The 18,972-nt window shown below is 40.3% G+C and overlaps 1 protein-coding gene across 1 annotated transcript in view; it reads left to right on the top strand.

The window, feature by feature from the left end:
* SH3BGRL2 (SH3 domain binding glutamate rich protein like 2) overlaps positions 1–18,343 on the top strand; it is a 71,952-nt gene extending 53,609 nt beyond the window's left edge. The window contains exons 4-5 of the mRNA XM_061131541.1: positions 11,560–11,640; positions 15,343–18,343. Of these exons, the coding sequence (XP_060987524.1) occupies positions 11,560–11,640; positions 15,343–15,354 (93 nt within the window). The 3' untranslated portion in view covers positions 15,355–18,343. The remainder of the gene's footprint in view (positions 1–11,559; positions 11,641–15,342) is intronic.
* The last annotated feature ends 629 nt before the right edge of the window (positions 18,344–18,972 follow it).

Consider the following 18,972-nt stretch of genomic DNA (forward strand, 5'->3'; position numbering starts at 1 on the left):
GGTTGCCATTGACTGAGCGATTGAACTGAACTGGCATCTGCAGGGAAGTGGGTCCAGGACCGTGAATGAGCATTCTGTGCGCTGCTTTGTTTCTCCAACAAAAAGAGCTTCCATGTCATTGCAAACTTAGTTTTTTAGATGTTGCATATTATTTCCTTGTATGGATTATTAGAGGGCTTCACTGGTGGCTCAGACGATGAAGAATCTGCCTATAATGCAAGAGACCCCGGTTCGATCCCTGGGTTGGGAAGATTATTAGAAGGGTTATTAGAACTTAGTTAGTCGTCACCTGTCCTCCCACCTGCCACGGGGTGTTCAGTTTGCTTCCAGCCACTTGAAACAACAGTCTGTAACTGGCCGACCATACTGGTCTCCTAGCTCCTGGGCCCCTCCATGACCCACTCACATTTCCCTGTGCTTCCTAGAGTTCAGTCCTGGTCTCGTTGGAGAAACAGAGAATTAGCTTTTCAAGTCTCCTTCAGGAAAATTAAGCATACTGTCTGGCAGAATGGCGTAGAACATGGTGATGGAGAGCAGCTTGGCCCCTGTTGAAGTCCAATTGTCTGCAGTAACTATGAGTTAATAGGATTTTTGTTAGAGTTAGTAAGAAAAATAAAAAGGAAAGTTAAAGTCCAGTTTTCATCATCCACAAGAGATGGGGTCTGTCTCTATAAAGTATGGATGTTGTTTATATAGGTTCAGGGCTACAACATCCATGGATGTTATTTATCTAGGTCCTAGGCAAAGCCCTCAAAGTCACCCCACACCCATTTTCCTCATCTCTATACTCTTTTAATTAACAAGTTCTGTGATTTTTACCTCCTACAAAATTCTGTCCTGTTTCTCTTTCAAAGCTCAGTTCAGATGGGCCTTGTTGACTCTCTCTAATTAACTAGGACGCTGGTTATTCCCTATCCCCCGCGTCGTGCCCAAACCTGCCTCATTACTCTCAATGTGACCTTCAGCTCGTAGAATTTTTTTTCATGACTTGCCTTCAACCGGTCTCTGAGTTCCTTGTGCTCACCCTCAGCAGACTCCATGGCATATTTTATCTTAGTACCTGGTACCTACAAGAACACTAGGAACATAGAACATTTTAACAAAAGTTGGTTCTAGAAATGGGTGAATAGCTCCACAGATGTTTTCACTCAAGCAGGTAGCTAACCCAGTCTGTTGCTAACCTTGTCAAGGTCCTGAGCATTTTGCATTCCTGTTTATTAATAAAACTCAAAGCCAGATATCTCAAAAGCAAGTTTATTGAACCATCTTATAAATTTTACAATGAACTCTATTGGGGAAATCACCTCTGTTAGAAGCTCACCTGCCCCGCAGGTAGAATTTTCTTAGAAACCTTTCAATCTGAATTTGAAAATTGTATTCCAAGGTTTTCTGTCTAAAAGATCAGAGATCTAATCGAGGGGAATCTTCTTCAAATGTTCTACTGTAAATGATCTAATGCAACATCCTCACAGATACCAGAGGGTGGTGGGAAAGGGTGACATCAATCCCTCTTTATTACTGGATGCCCAGAAACATAGCATTTTAATTAGATATTCTTTGCAGTTTTATCTCTTCTGTATAACCCTGTGTTTTATTCTCTCTATAAATGTTTAATCTCCCATTTTCACCTCACTGAGATGTTCGTCTCAATATTCTACAGTGACACATCCCTGGGACGTGTCTTTCATGAGAATGATGGCTTGTGCTCTGAATGTTGAACATCTCCATCCATTCGGGGCACCCCAGTTGTATGCATAGCAGTGTATCTTAATAGATATCCAAACTGGCGGTTTTCCTTTTGTTAAATTTTTCCTCTTTTCTGAGCCTACGAAGTTAATGAAAACAAAACTGTAAAGCACTAAGACCATGTTAATATCAGTGTTAAGATAATAAAGTCTGTCAACAGGAGGGTCCATGGTGAAAGGTCAGTCTCCCCCAGATTCCCAAGATAGAGCCTCTTTTATGAGATGTGCTGCTTTGTGATTTGAAGTTATCACCTCTCTGAAAACAGAGAGATATAGAGAAACATGGAAATATGTTTGTCTCATGTGTTTCTCTCATATGTTTCTCCCTATGTTCTAGATAGTAGAGATACTAGTATTCTTGATTTTAAATTGGACAGTATTTGCTTTTTTCTTTAGAGGATGAGAAATTGGAATTCATATAGCTTCTCTCATTTCTCCCCCATTTTGATTTACAAACGCATGCACACACATACACACACGTGTGGGTACACACATATGGCATTGCTTAAGTTTGGAACAGTGACATTGTCTTCTATACCTGTGATAACTATTCTATACTATGTAAATATGTCACATTTACACTGTTTTAGACATATTATTCTCTACGGAACTGTTTAGTTGTGTGAGCAGTTGTAGTGGAGGGTATATAATCCTATTTTATTAAATTCCTGAGGCTTAAAGAGGAATGACTTTATTAATGAGAGATTCTCATAACTGACTTTAGCCTTTGCACTGACTCCCCTGGGTATTTATTAAACTTTTATTGCCGGTTGCCTTTGCTATGTTTAGCACAAAGTTTTTTCCCACCCAGTTTCAGTGGGCACTTGGGTAGATGTATTTGCTTGCTCTGCCCTCTTGTATCAGAGCGGTCAGAAATGTTAAACATAAGTTAGGAATCTTAAATCTTCAGCTTTGGACTTATTCATATTTTTGGTATTTGGCCTAAGTTGTTGAGTAAAGCTATTTTAGACAATTGCATCTTGCCTGTCCTACCGGGATTGGAGCCGCCAACTATTTTTTTCCTTCTATATCAAGATTTCGCAAAATAGACTATAGCATTAATGGTCCTTCACCACTGAATGAAGACATTCTGCTCAGAGGCTACTCTCAGACTTGAAAGAAATTTCAGGAAGGAGTCTGTGTGCATTTGCAGCAGCAGTAACTCTTGTCGTCTTAGCAAGAATGTTTTAAAAGAATTTCTTCTTTGGGGTAAACCACATTCTCTTTGGCTCATTTAGAGGTGGTTGCTGCCACTGTTTGCTTGCGGGCCACGTGTTGTTTCTGTTCCCTGTGGTCATCTGTTTGGAGAGGCCCTTGGCGTGTAGAAATAATATGGGTTTGTCACAAAATTGTCATCGACTTAGCGTGGGAAGCGATACCGCTTTGCAGAGTGGCTGCTGCGGGTTTTCCTGGCCATGCTCTTAGGGAACGCTTAAAGGGCAAAGAACTTTAAGGCCTTTGTCTCAAATGCTTGTCCAGTCCATAATAGTCTAACCATGGTGAACGGGTAATGTTCTTAAGTAAGCTCTGTGGATGAATGAAACTATTGTGAGCTCTACCTGTTGTAGATTTTATCATGAGCTTATAAATGTCTCTAACATTGGTTTTCACTTGAAAAGCAAACCCAAGTATAGGTAATGGAAGCTTCCCCCCCCCCCTTTTTCTTAACAGCTGTTTAAGCTCTATTCTTAAAATTGCACCGTTTAGATAAATATCCCATTTGTAACAGTGCTCAGTTATGCTGATATCTTTATAGCCCAGAATTTTTTTCTTTTCCTGAGTAGCTGGCACTAGAAGCAGAGTGAATTTTTCAGCCTTTGTTTTAAATGTACCAGCTTCTGAAACTGAATGGGTTTTTTTCCCTTGTATATGCTTTATGTACTTGTGTTTTTCTCCAGAGGTGATATTAACTGATTATTATATTCTTTAGTCACAGGGATTGTCTTATAATGTGCAGTTTGCAGATGTGTATTTACAAACACTTTATAGAGAGTGTTTTTGAGTATAAGAAATTCAGCAAGCCCATTTAGAAACTTTATAGTGAGTTTTAAAAATGCGGTGCTTTTAACTTTTGCAGCATATGCCCTAGTGTGTTTTCTTTTAAATAGAAATGAATTTTGTTAAGAAAGCCAATCTTTCTCTTTTATTGGGGAATGCCTAAGGCCATAATATAAGAACTTCTATCTTAGTAGGAGGTGATTTTAAAATTTCTAATACTGTTTTACTCAAATTAGATCATACTGTTTAGTTTATTATCTCTAAAAGAAGGTATTAAGAAGGTCTAGATTTTAAATTATCAATCACTTACTCTTTGTCTCAACATGACAGAGAAAATAACTTCTTACAATTTGAGATTCATCAGAGTACTCAAAAGCTTTTATATGTCAGGAGATACATTTTTTACATAATGATTTAAAATCTATAAGTAACTTAGAATAGAAATAGAACTTACTCAAATTACATTACTAGCATGAGATTACCTAAAACATGATCTGTTGGTCATTTATTAACAGACACAGCTCATCACCCTCTTTGCCTGGTGTGTGTCAGGTACTGTTCTCACATTGACTTTTATAAATAGTTTCCTTTGGATTATTTTGCTTTTAAAGTTATTTGCCAAATTTTGTATTCATCACGCCAGAAGGAATTAATTACCTTAGGTGACAATTTCTAAACTGTTGGGAGCATTCGATTTAATATTCAGGTCAGAAGCCCTCTGGCCAGAGTGTGATATGTTAAAGGTTCATAAACTAAAAGTAATGGTTGTAACTTTTATAACAGAAATACAGTTTAAGAGAATTTTTTATATAGATAAGTAATGTTGCCTTTCTGAGATTTCTAAATGTCTGACATTTCTAAGTAACTTTGGTTGATGACTGTTCTTTGTTGATGACTGATCTAATTTTTAAGAGTAAAATAGTATTAGAAATTTTAAGATCACCTCCTGTTAAGAATAGTTTTGGTTCAGTGTGGTTAAATGGGTTGTTTATAATGTTACATATTTTTCTCTGTGTACATAGTCTGTCTTGTTTTATTATGTATGAAACTCGCTTGTGAGAGTTGACTTTATTTCCAGTTTTGTGATGTGGAGAACTGGAATCATTTTAAGAATAAGGTTTTTAATATAAACACTGAAACCTGAATTAAACATTAAGTCTTGTTGTAACTTGCCTTTTAATAAGCTTTTGCATGCACTATATTTTCATGTTAGCACTTTGGTCTTTAAAGAAAATTCACACTACATCTGTAGAGATTGAGTCAGGTACTGTTTCTCATTTTTCATTTTTTATATTATTAGTTTTTCTTCATTCCTCTGTTTTCACACTGACATCAGAGATTATTCATTAGGTAGAACCAGGTAAAAAGGTCTTTGTGAATTCAAGAGCAGGGATAACATTTTGATAACAAAGTCACTAGTCCTCAATTCTTTTCTCTCTCTCTCACTTTTGGCCTTTCCCTTACCTGTTCTATTAAATCTGTTTCCTGTTCAGAGAGGGGTAACTCTTCAAACAGGTATCTCTAGGAACTGGAGTACATGGATTAGACTTCACATCTGGACAACAGCTAACAGCCCTTTTAAGAGCAGCTTCACTGAATGTGCCATCATTTTATCGAGTTCTGAAGCTTCAAGGGGCTTTGGTCGTGTCTGATACAGAAGTAAGAAGCCGTCTGAGGAAGTTAAATGAGTTGGTCGTGGTCATGACTTAAGATAGTAGGTTGTCTGATTGTATGTACCACTCAATTTCCCAGAAACGAAGGTGTGACAGACGTTGCTTTGGTGCAGGTAGAACCAGAGCCGTTGTAATGAAGACAGGAATGGATAGACTGGAGATACATTTTGGAGGAAGAGTTGATCATACTCAATTGTGGAACTGATGTAGAAGGTTAGGGAGAGTTAAGAATTAAAACAGCTGTCACACAACTCGCATACAATCCCCTCGTCTCCCCAAGGAGCAATAAGTCTTGAAGGAGAGGACTTAAGTGGAGGGTGGTATGATCAAATTGGCATTTGCTTGTTTGTTTGCGGTTTTCCCCTTTTAATCGGGGGTATAGTTGCTTTACAAGATTGTGTTGGTTTCTGTTGTACAGTGAAGTGAATCAGCTCCATGTCTACATATATACCCTCCCTCATGAACCTCCCTCCCCTCCACCCACCCCATCACACCCCGCTAGGTTACCACAGAGCGCTGAGCTGAGCGCCGGCTTACAGTTTTAAAGGATGAGTGCATCCTCACTTGAGAATGACTGGGAGGATAGGTTAGACTAGAGGACGGTTGGTGTGTTGAGGTGCTGTTGCAGATGTCTAGCTTGACTTAGGGCAATGAGACTGATGTAGAAAAATAGAGAGGTTGAAAGGATATGTAAGATAGTTATTGGTTGAGGGAAGAGCGGAGCTCTCTGACGCCTTGATTTCTGACTGGTAGAGCCTGTTAGATGGCGATGCCACTCTTCTGAGAGATGCGGCTTGTGGGATGGAAGGAAGAGCTTGAAGAGCATGCTGTTTAGAACCATTATGTCTAAGAGTCTATGAACAGGGCTTCCCCGCTGGTCCAGTGGTTAAGAATCTGCCTTGCGATGCAGGGGACACCAGTTTGATCCGTGGTTTGGGAAGACAACACATGCCACAGTGTGGCTCAGCCCATGAGCCACGACTATTCAAACCTGTGCTTTGGAGTCCATGCTCTGTAACAAGACACTTACACACTACAACTAGAGCCCACACAACCAAGACCCCAAAATTTATTTCTATAAATAAATTTATAAATGTATTTTAATAAAATATATTTATTTTATAAAATAAATAATCTAATTTATAATAAATAAGTATATTTTAAATTAAAAAAATTTTTTTTAAAGAGTCTTTGAACAGTTGCTTACTTGGAATCAGAACGGAGAGGAGAATCAGAGCTAGGGAATCTCAATTTAATTAGAACCATGGCTTTGAGTGAGGTTCCATAAGGAAAAGAATTTAGATCAAGTAGTGACAGAATATGGTGTGGAGAGAAACGAGTCCACCAGTTTTCACATGGTAGATATTTAAAAGGATGCGACAAGCTGGATGTAGGTTAGCTCTCGTCCTCCTGTTACCACACTGAATATAAGCGACACATGATCAGGTAGAGAAAGTATGTGTCAAACAGGATTATTTCCTGAACCAGGGCCAATGAAATGCTACTCAACTATTTAGACCTACTTTGTTACAAAGAATATCAGTAACAACATTTTCACTTCATAGAATTTTGTGTAAATTCTACATCAAATTGAGATATAATATTTATTAAAAGTTTTCCATGAAAAAAAAATTCTATGAAATCTGTAATACCTAGAGTCATTTGAAACTTCCCAGTGCTCCACCGAGATCTTCTTTACTCAGTGTCTCATACAGTTTCTCAAATTTAACATTTTGAAAGTCAACTTCAACCTTATCCCCAAACCTGCTTTTTTTCCTCTGGTCTTTCCCCTTAAGTCACAAAGGTCAGACCTTCTTTTTTTCAAAAAAATTGTTTTTTATTGAGGTATGGGTTTTACAATATTGTATGTTTCAGGCATACAACCGTGATTCACAATTTTTAAAGGTTCTACTCCATTTATCAGTTCAGTCAATTTAGTCGCTTAGTCTTATCCGACTCTTTATGACCCCATGGACTGCAGCACGCTAGGCCTCCCTGAGGCCTCTCCAACTCCCGGAGATTACCCAAAGTCATGTCCATTGAGTCATTGATGCCATCCAAACATCTCATCCTCTGTCGTCCCCTTCTCCTCCAGCCCTCAGTCTTTCCCAGCATCAGGGTCTTTTCAAATGAGTCAGCTCTTTGCATCCGGTGGCCAAAGTATTGCAGTTTCAGCTTCAACATCAGTCCTTCCAATGAACACCCAGGACTGATTTCCTTTAGGATGGCCTGGTTGGATCTCCTTGCAGTCCAAGGGACTCTCAAGAGTCTTCTCCAACACCACAGTTCAAAAGCATCAATTCTTTGGTGCTCAGCTTTCTTTATAGTCCAACTCTCACATCCATACATGACTACTGGAAAAACCATGACCTTGACTAAATGAACCTTTGTTGGCAAAGTAATATCTGTACTTCATTTACAGTTATTATAAAATATTGGCTCTATTTCCTGTGGTATACGATATATCCTTATAGCTCATTTATTTCATACATAGTATTTTGTACCCCTCTATCCCCTACCCATATCTTGTCTCTCCTTTCTCTCCCACTGGTTTTTGTCTCTATATCTGTGAGTCTTTCTTTTTTGTTACAATCACTAGTCTGTTTTGGGCTTCCTTGGTGGCTCAGACAGTTAAGAATCTTCCTGCAATGCAGGAGACCTAGGTTCAATCCCTCGGTCAAGAAGACCCCCTAGAGAAGGGAATGGCAACTCACTCCAGTATTCTTTCCTGGAGAATCCCATGAACAGAGAAGCCTGGTGGGTTACAGTCCACGGGTTCACAGAGAGTTGGATATGATTGAATGACTTTCACACTTCACAGTCTGTTTTATTTTTCAGATTCCATATGTAAGTGATATCGAACAGTATTTGTCTTGCTCTGTCTTATTTCACTAGACATAATACCCTCCAAGTCCAATGAAGAAAATTTCTTCCTTTTTTATGACTAAGTGCTATTCCATTGTATATATGTACCACATCTTCTTTATTCATTCATCTGTTGATGGCCACTTAAGTTGCTGTTAAATCTTGACTATTGTAAATAGTGCTGCAGTGGACATGGAGATGTATAAATCTTTTTGAGTTAAAGTCTTTGTCTTCTTCGAATATATACCTGAGAGTAGAATTGCTGGATCATATGGTAGTTGTATTTTTAATTTTTTGAGGAATCTTCATCCTGTTTTCCATGGTGCTTGCTCCATTTTACATTCTCCACAGTAGTATTCGAGGGTTCCCTTTCTTTCCACATCCTAGACAACGCTTTTTGTTTGTGGTCTTTTTGATAATAGCCATTCTGATGGGTGTGAGGTGATATCTCATGTAGTTTTGATTCACATTTCCCTGATGATGATCAGTGTTGAGCACCTTTTCAGGTATCTGTTGGCCATCTGTTATGTCTTTGGAAAAACGTTTGTTCAGGTCTTCTGCCCATTTTTTAACCAGATTGTTTGTTTGATCAGTTGTACGAGAGCTGCTTTAATTCATAATTCTCCCTAAACCCCTACGCCAGTTCCCCAATTGAGCACAATCCATTCCTCCTCCCTGTCTCCTCCTTCCACTTTGTCCATCCCTGTTACGATTGTTCTGGTTCAGACTGCCTCCGTCTCTTACCTGAATCCCCACAGTGAGCGCCTCACTTCTCCCTGCTTCCCTCCCTCCCTCTGAGCCACTCTCCACAGGCTTGACACGGGGGTTTTCTTAAAGGAAATACAGTAAGTCCCCTACATATGAACAAGTTCTGTTCTGAGAGCACGTTCGTAAGTCCATTTTGTTCATGAATCCAACGAAGTTAGCCTAGGTACCCAGCTAAGACAGTCAGCTGTGTACCGCTGCCTTTATGCTTGCTTCCAGCATCCTGTGCTTGGAATAAAGATACTGTCCTTACTGTACTCTGTACGCAAAAGCACACGTGAGTACACAAAAGCTCAGCCAGTTGGAGAGAATGCACACTCAGGACAGTGTACACCAGACGTGTGAACTTACATGATTGGACATGCAAGCATACATTCACATCTTTGAAAGTTCACAGCTTGAAGTTTTGTTTGTAGGGAGCTTCAACTATGTAGATCATTCTGCTTGCTCCCTTGCTTAGAACCTGCACATGATTTCCTTTTGTACTTAAGGTAAAATTCAGAATCTTTCTCTTGCATTCCAAAGTCTGGCACATGCTGACCCCGGTCATATCTGCCAGCTTTGCTCTTCCCTGGTGTTATTTCCTGTCCCAAAGGCTCCTATCCCAGCCCTTCTCTTATCTAGTCCTATTCATTCTAAAAAAATTTCAGCTTAAAACTCCACTTTCCAAGGAAGTGTTTGCTGAAGAAGTATTTGCTGAAGAGTCTCCCTCTTCAGAAGTGTTGCTCCTTCTTGGCATGGTCAGGGAAGGCCGCTCTTTGGGGGTGACTAGCCTCAGGGCTGATCCGAAATGACAGCAGGAGTGACTGCTCTCCAAGAACTACAGAAGGAGCTGTGCACGCATCCCTGGGGCTGGGATGACTGGGCACAAAAAAATCAAGCTGCCTTCAAGCCAGACGAGACGCAACTTACTAAAACACTTGGACAACAGAGTCTCTATGCAAAGGCAAGTCATTTAAAAGATTTTTCATCCACCGAGGCCTGCTTTGCAAGAAGCAGATCTCAACTCTTGAGTCATCGACTCTCATTTAGATTCCTAGACAGGTTTCAGAAGTATTTGTAATGCCATTGACCCAGCTCAGCAGTGACTTCATTAGGGCTCAGTGACTCATATACAGGGTGCCCCTTACCTGGTTTCTTCTTGGGCAAGAAGCCTCGTAGAATACAAAAAGCATTGATTTCAGCAGCAATGAAACTTGGGCCCAAATCTCAGTCCTCTTACGCATCAGCTGTCGAGCTTGGGTACCGTAATTCTTTGCTCTGAGCCAGTTTCTAACCTGGTGGTGGGATTAAGTGATATGCTGGACTTCCCTGGTGGTCCGGTGGTTAAGAATCCTCGCCAGTGTGGGGCGCAGGTTGCGGGGCAGTGGGGGGGGCGCAGAATGCAGTGGGGTTGGGGAGGACGAGTTCCCTCTCCATTCCAGGAAGATGCCACGTGCGGTGGAGCAGCTAAGCACATGCACCACAGCTATTGAAGTCCAAGCGACCTAGAGTCTGTGTTCTGCAATGAGAAAGCTGTGCACCGCAACAAAGAGGAGCCCTCGCATGCTGCTACTAGAGAAAGAAGCCCGTGTGCAGCAGGAAAGACCCAGCACAACTGAAAATGAAATAAATAATTTTGCAAAAACCTCTCCCATTAAAAATTATGAAATCACCTTTGAATGATGTGCTGATGATAAGACAGTGAACCCAAAGCACATGCCTACCACTGATGCTCATCGTTGTCTGCTTGCGATGTTTATCCTCTGCGTAAAGTGACCCAAGGGACTTCTGTCAGATTTTAAGACCCCCCCCCCCCGCCACCCCTTCACATCCGCTTAGCAACTGTGTAGTATTTATTATACACGCAGACTTTGGAAAAGAAAACAAGTGATGAAAACTTTGGCCAGAACCCCTTGATGGCCTCTCTCTCAAAAGTGGGAAGAGAAAAGTGATTCTGTGTCTGAGGCAAAGATAAATGTTAGAGAGAATATTTCCTCCTTGAGGTTTTACTTGATCTTTTTTTTTTCTCTCTCTGAAGACATAGTCTCAAAGAATGTGGAGAAACTTCAAAAGCAGAATAGAAGCACACACATTGACACACGGCAACCTTTACAACTTTTCTGTTTACACAGTGATTTTTTTTTTTTAAGCCCCAGATAAGAAAATAGCAAGAGTGGAATTGGGAGGCTGCTTTCCAGATTGAAATGCTTAAGTAAAAATCTTGGGTCAGAGTGACTCCACACAAATAAATGTTAGTTTGACACGCGAGTGAGCATGTTCTGACTTCCTTTCTGTTGTCGATGGTTTACATTTTAATTCCTGTCACAGGCTTTGGATTAAAAATGTGTTGCCTTCATCATGATGCTCATACGTTGAGACTCAAACAGAGCAAATCCAGTAGATTTATGTAGTTTTTCCCTGGCCTGGATGGAACAGCGGTACATTTTTTATTGACATAAAGACTTTGTCAAAAGCACCAAGTACAAATATGATCGTTTGCTTTGTTTATTTTCTCCTTCTCCTTTTTCTAGGATTATGACAGTTTTTTTGAATCCAAGGAGAGCAACACAGTCTTTTCATTCTTAGGCCTGAAATCACAGTTGGCGTCAAAGGTAGGTTAATCTTCTCTTGTTTTAAAATGTATCTTTCTTGAGTTGTTCTTAGGGATTGAGGGGAAAGGAGTGTGCAGCTAGTCCTCCAGATTTTCAGCTTTTGCTTTCTTGGTGCAGTTAGGACTGCCCAGGGTAAAGCCACATAAAGATGTGGCTTTCTTTCTTTCTCATTTTTAACTGTTGCTGTACATTAGAATTTATCTTTATTTAAAATTCAATTTATTCATAATTTGGACTTCTTTCTTCTAAGAAAAACTTAAGGTAGCAAAAAATCATAGGTGCTTCTTACTTTAAAGTGCAAGCTCACATTACTTTACCTTTTTTGAAAAAGAATCAAAGCCATGCTTTTCAGGTCTTCTCCTATTTAAGTCATTTACATTGGAAGGGGCATGATTTGCAGTAACAAATGGTCAACGTTGAAAAAGGGTAATTCCTAAACTAGTTCAAGTGTTTTTGAAGCCACTTTATTGTGTCAAATGTCTTTTAGAAAATGTAAAAGCCTCAAGCTTTTCTAACATTTAGAACTATAGATGATATATATTATTGTAACTTTGTAAAGCACATAAATTCATTTTCAAAATAAAAAATACCGTTTCTTTGTTAAATGAGGTAATTTTTTTAGTGTTATTTCCCCTTTAAAAAATACTTTTTTTTCTGATTATGAAAATAGCCTAGACTCATTTTAAAAAATTGGGAAAATGCAAATGTATAAAATAGAAAATAAAAAGTCACCAGAGAAGACCACATAAACATTTTTGATGTATGTCCTTGCAGTCTTTATGTACATGGCAATGGAGGTTTTGACTGTATTTCAAATTGAGACTGAATTCTAAAGCCTCTATTTTTAACACTGAGTTGAAATGAAGCAGCATTACTGGGAACTTTGATGTCTATAAGTAATAGGTCTTTTGAGGCCACCCGGGATCTGTACCATTTCTGGAACACCTGTGGGAGGAAGGCAGAGACTATCAATAATATAAATTACACCGCAGCACCTGTAGTTGCTCGCCAATGTGAAATTGTGCTTTGTTATACATCAGTAAGTCCACAGATGGTGGTGGGTGGTTTATGTGCACATGTTTTAAACAGAGGCAAAACCCACACATGAAATATTTAAAGGCTCTTAAAACTATTTTTATAAAGATGGAACACTGGAATACTTGGGAAAATGAAAGTATTTTTATAATGTGTTTCATACAAAGATATTAAACAATCCAGATTTATCTTCAAAGAACTGGAAAAAACTGGGATAAGAGCAGTCTCATGGATGCATAAATCCCGTGGACAGTGTCTGTGCAAACATCTTTGAAAAATACTGTGTGCTTGCCATCTTTGTTCTCATTTTCCCCGAAGATGTAGATTCCTTTGAGATTCTGCGGGCTGACTTTTTTTACTCTTTGAAAATCTTTATATTCTCTTAGAAATTTTTTAGGAAACCTATGATCTGTAAAATATGCCTTCTCCCATAACTTGTGGTCATGGGATTAAAGTTGGTCTTATGTTTTAAATGTTTTAATGGATTTATAATTTGCATACCGTACATTTCACTTGTTTTCAGAATTCAGCGATTTTTGGTATATTTACAGGGCTGTGTAACTATTACCACAGGCATAGAGTTCATTTGTTTATTTTTGGCTGCTCAGCATGTGGGATCTCTGTTCCTAACCAGGGATCACACCCGTGCCCCCTGCATTGGGAGCTTGGCGTCTTAACCACTGGGACCACTAGGGAAGTCCCAAGGTTGGTTTTGATGCCACTGAGGTTTGCTTGATTTCAGGAGACCATCCCATCAGCAGTGAGGGCTCTGGGCATCCCCACCCATTCCGACCCCCATTTTCAGACTCCTGAGTGAGTCACACGTGAGCAAGAGGCCGTGGAGCCCAGGCGGAAGCCTGTGGTGCAGTGTACGTGCTACCCTCATGAACCATTCAAAGCCTTAAGCGTTAATAGCAACTCACACTTCAGTTTTGTAGGAGAGAGGTACAAGTGTCTTTAAGAGCAAATCAGCATCTCCCCCCTTTCTAGTTATTTATTTTATGTGTGCTCAGTCATGCCCCTCTCTGCGATCCCAAGGACTGTAGCCCTCCATGCTCCTGTCCTTGGGACTTTTCTGGCAAGAATGCTGGAGTGGGTTGCCATTTTCTCCTCCAGGGGATCTTCCTGACGCAGGATCAAACCCGTGTCCCCTGCGTTGGCTGGCGGATTGTTTACTACTGAGCCACTTGGGAATCCGCATTTATTTTGTACCTTGGTAGTAATTCATTATACAGTCTACACTCTTAAGGCCTAGATGGAGCCTTCATGGGTGTAATATGCTATACGATGGAGCCTCCTTTCCTATCTTCTTTCCTACCCTCTCTGCAGCACAAGCACATGAAAGACAGGGCGAGCTAGCCCAGCCGGGGGGACATAAAGACTCCATTAGCATCTGATTGCTCTGTGGAACAGTGAGGGGAGAGACGCTCAATAGGAAAAGAACATTCAGCACCCAGATGTAGACACTGGTCCGTGTTCAGAGTGGACGGGATACAGGACGGTAGAAGGTCACAGAATGGTGGCCTGCACCATCCTGTATGATACGTGTGTGTGTGTATAATGGGATGATATATAGTCATGCTTCAGAATAAAATTTAATTACATTAAAGAAAAAAAACATCCACGCAGGACAGACACATCCGGAGCCAATGTGCCCTGCATAATAATGAATACGTTGAACACCAAGTTTGCTTCCAACTTTTTGTATTCTTAGTAGTGCCCAGAAACATCCTTATATCTACTGACACTCTGCTGCATGTACGTTTTTAAAGAATTCAGGTGAATTGCTGATACTTAAAATACTGATTTCCCACATTTCTCTAGTCCTTGAATTGTCCAAACCCTGGTTGGGAGTGGGGGAGTGGAGGCACACCCTCCTATGGATGTCTGGAGCTCACTGTGGTACCTCCCTACAAGAAAAGACCTTTTCATGAATAATTTTCAAAGGAAATCATCAACCTCATTCTCATAATAGACTCAAAACAGAGCCGGAAATGGAAGTTTCTGCTTTTGGATCTCCCCAATTCAGGGCTGATACTGAAAACATGTAACCACGTAAACCCTGGGCACTGAACCAACACAGGGCTCCTCTCAGAGCTCCCTCCCCCTGCCCACACCGGGGGTCAGCCCCCAGCGGTTGGGTCATGGTGGCTCTTGGGGGACCGAGTATCAGCTGTTCACCAATAGGTGTGGTGATGTTCCCCTCGGGTTATCCTCTGCGGGGCCCCTGAGTGAGGCGGTAACTGCCCCCCACCCCACTCACCCAGGTGCAAGAGGTGTTTCATCAGTGTTGAAAACAGGTGGCTTCCTTTCCCCTTTTCTATTTGGCAGGTCAGGTGCATGTGACGTAAATCTGGGCTCTGATCCTGAAACCTAGGATTCACTCTTACCCATCACATGAGGGTGATTTATTGTGATTCCCAGCCCCTCTGTTCCCTGACATTTCAGATATCACTGCCAGGGTCCAGTGGTTAAGACTCCATGCTCCCAGTGCAGGGGCTGGGGGTTCAACCCCTGGTTGGGGAACTAAGATCCCACGTGCTGCATGGTGCGGCCAATAAATAAATTAAATGAATAAATAATATAGATCACTTGCCAGGGTAAATTTTCTTGTCCATGTAATACAATAACTAGCTTTCTTTCTTTCTTTTTTTTTAAAATAAATAGGCAGAACCTTAGCGAAGACAAGTGGAAGAGATGGAGATGCATTTCAGAGTCCCCTCTGGTACTTGGCGCACACCTGCTTACCTAATGCATCACTGTGACAGAAGCCACATGCGTTATCAGTAACTTTGCTTGCCATGGAAAAGGTGTTTGGGGAAGACTTGTGTCTAATGGGATTGCATGATTGCTTTAAACCAAATCAGGACTGTGGTGGGTTTTTTCCTTATTTTCAGAGTTACCTGCAGTTGCCTCAGTTTACCCAGAGGAACTGTCACCTGTTCGAGGTGTGCTTCCTGAATGACTGAGTGATAAGCGGGTGGCACCATCAGAGAGAAAATACTGGGTCTGCCCTGGTTTGTAGTTGATGCCAGGATTGCTCAAACCTGCTTCTCTTCTAACTACCTAGGTGAAATCCTTGGAATTAGTCTGCCAGGCTTTTAGAATATTTTGATCAGAAAGAAAAATAGCAATGTTGGTTGACAAAGGGCTGAAGGTCTTGGCTGCAGAATCACAAATATTCCAGTGCTTTGTCATAACTGTAGAAAAAGTTAGATGCTCTAGCCTCCTTTTGGTGATGGGAATTCTTACCCCTCTAAATCCTCCAAGCTCCTCCTGATGTGTCCAGAAATCATACTTGATTACCGTATATGATCAGAACCGAGTTATAGGGATGAAAAGAATTGCTATTTTGAAAAATACATGCTTCTTTATCTCTTGCAAGGGGCAAGTCTCACTTAATGCATAAGATTGCATAAAAGGTATATTTCAAGAGGTGCACTAATTAGATAGTAAATTTATAGGGGACATTATCTTGACTCATATCTGAAGGTATTTCAGCTCTAGCAACTTAGTATGCATAAGTGCACATATATTTTTGAATGCAGCTCCCCTAACTAGTAGCTGCTTATATATTTTGTGAAAGGATTATATTTTTTGAGAAAGGAAGATCTTGGTTAGATGTATTTTGGGAACCCTTGATGAAGCATATTAAAAAAATAACTAATATTGCTATACATTTTAATTTTTTTTTCCTGTGTTACTTTTCACTGGTCCTCTCACTCTGCCAACTCATATTTCTGGCCAGTGCTCAGTCCCAGATTTTCAGAGTAATGTAGGTACATGTTCTTATTCCATGTATGAGCACCAGTGATTTTTCAGAACAGAGTATGTACAAGAAAGAGGCTGTCAGAGATTCACTCTGGATAGTACACAGCATGTGAAGTCTCTGCTCCCTTTGAAGTGGATGCAGATGAATACTGAACCTGTCTGCTTCATGAAGGCAGAGGTTCCTTTTACTGCATCCTTGTCCCTGCTCACACTTCTTAAGAGTTTTTAGTTGCCAAACCCAGGAATAGTCTTGCATAGGATAAGCTCTCAGAGGACTGTGTAAGATATTCTGCTATTCTCAGCATCCTGATGGTGGACCTGCCCTTTAGATTGTGAGCAGGAAGTTTGTAAGAAAGGAAAAGAACAAAAGAATTGCATTCCTATCACCTGTGTTCTCTCTCCCTCCAACTTGCTAAATGTGGACTCTTCTTAAGAACCTGTTGAATGCTAAAGCTGACATCCCCAGCCTGAGGTTTGCAGTCCAGAACTACAACCAGAAGGAACGCATTCCACTGATTCCTACTTGACTGGAACAGACACATAATCCACAGTTTTCTCTCTGTGAAATCATGAGTATGACTGCTTAGTTGGCATTAAATACAATCCAGGTCACATTCCACTCGATAAATCCCAGGGACTATCCAGGAAATTGTTTTTGAACTGGGTATTGTGTTAAAGTCTGATAAGACTTAGTATTTCTTTTTAAGATACAGCAGTTTAAAACATTAATGTTACCGTGATCTAACTTACATTTTGTCTGCTCTTGCCAGTGAGTACCAAGAAGCAACTTGGTAAGAGTGAGTCTTTGGGAGTTAAATTCTGGGGTCATAGGATCAATACAATACTTGCCAGACCAAGAAAGCTACTCAGACTTGTTTGTCTCAAAACCTTTGAATTACTCTGATTGTAGTAGATTCTCCTAAGCAGACTAGATGAATAGGAGAGCTAAATTATTATGACAGTTGCACACCATCTACCCTCACCTGTACTTTTTTTTCTTTGATCAGCAAAGAAATAGGAGAGACCAGCTTGAGCTGGTATTGTGCTTGTTACGAGTGAGCTTAGAAGCACGTTGTGTGGTATTTCCCGTGGTATCCAGGCTCTGCGGAGTCCAGATGGTAGCTGTCTGGGCTTACCTGAGCCACACTGTGTTCAGATAATATCATGCCCTTACTTGTGGTGTTTTACCAGCTGAATTCCAAACACATAATGATTTTCTTCATCCCTTCTTTATCTAGCTGCCTTTAGATCTGGATAATCACCTAGGAAAGAAGTGGATGGGAATTGTAGACATAGATATTATATCAGGAGCATTTCAAGACAGAATTTTTCTTTCCTATAGCAGGCTTGTTGGAGCAAAGGAAATGTGCTGCTAAAAATCAGATTATGCCTTTTTAAAATTAGACAAAATACAGAGTGCCATCCTGCTTGGTATATGCAGACCAGAAGAAAATTTATTTGGGGAAGTACTTGTTTTTCCAGATTCTGGTTCTATTAAAATCAAAGAGGAGAAAAGGAAGATTTTTTTTTTCTCTCAGGCTCTAATATATTTTAGATTTGTTTCTGTTTTATAGATTTATCCAACACTCCCACGTAGATGTTTTTATATTACATGAATTTAATAATGAACTAAACTTATTTGTTCTCTGTTGTTAAAGGGTACCAAAACCTCTTGCTGTTTTGTTTTGTTTGTTTTTTTAATTTGATTCCGCTATATAGGGTTTTGCTTTTTCTACAGATGCTTTTCATTTAATATCTTTTCTAAAGTGTCAAGACCCACTTTGATCTGCAAAATTATTGTTTTTAGATTTCTATTTGTATGCATTTGTCTCTAAAGGCATTGGTGAAATCTCAGATTTTATATTCAGCATTAAAGAGGAATAAATTCCAGAAAACACACAGTCTGAAAATGGAGTTTTTATTCCCTACCATGTCTTATACCTTTTCTAATTTTACTTTTGTGTTTGTTTGAACCTTCCTATTTAATTGGGCTGCTCAACCCGTATTGAAAGCTGTAGATTAGTTGTAAAAATGCATATGACTCATTGACCACTCAGAGAGACACTTACATGTGTGTGTGTGTGTGTGTGTGTGTGTGTGTGTGTGTGTGTGTGTATTGGAGGTGACTGCAGAATCGTGTGTGTGTGTGTGTGTGTGTGTGTATTGGAGGTGACTGCAGAATCATCTCAGTGACCAGGACCAAGAATGGTGTTAAATCACTCACCCCTTGCTTGGTTCAAATACCTGACACTGGTTTCCTGAGTACGCTGAAGCGCTGGGCTGTGCATTCTCTTCTGTTGGTTGGTTGGTTTAGTCGCTAAGTCATGTCCAACTCTTGCAACCCCATGGACTGTAGCCCGCCAGGCTCCTCTGTCCAGGGATTTTCCAGGCAAGAATACTGGAGTGGGTTGCCATTCCTTCTCCACCGCTTTCCTAATTCTGTGCAAAAAAAAAAAAAAGAGAAAAGAAAAAGTAGTGTAGCCACAACCTGTAATAGCAGGACTCCGTTTGCTACAGCCACCTCTG

The sequence above is a fragment of the Dama dama genome, chromosome 28 (genome assembly GCF_033118175.1).
Source record: "Dama dama isolate Ldn47 chromosome 28, ASM3311817v1, whole genome shotgun sequence".
Classification (NCBI taxonomy): Eukaryota; Metazoa; Chordata; class Mammalia; order Artiodactyla; family Cervidae; genus Dama; species Dama dama.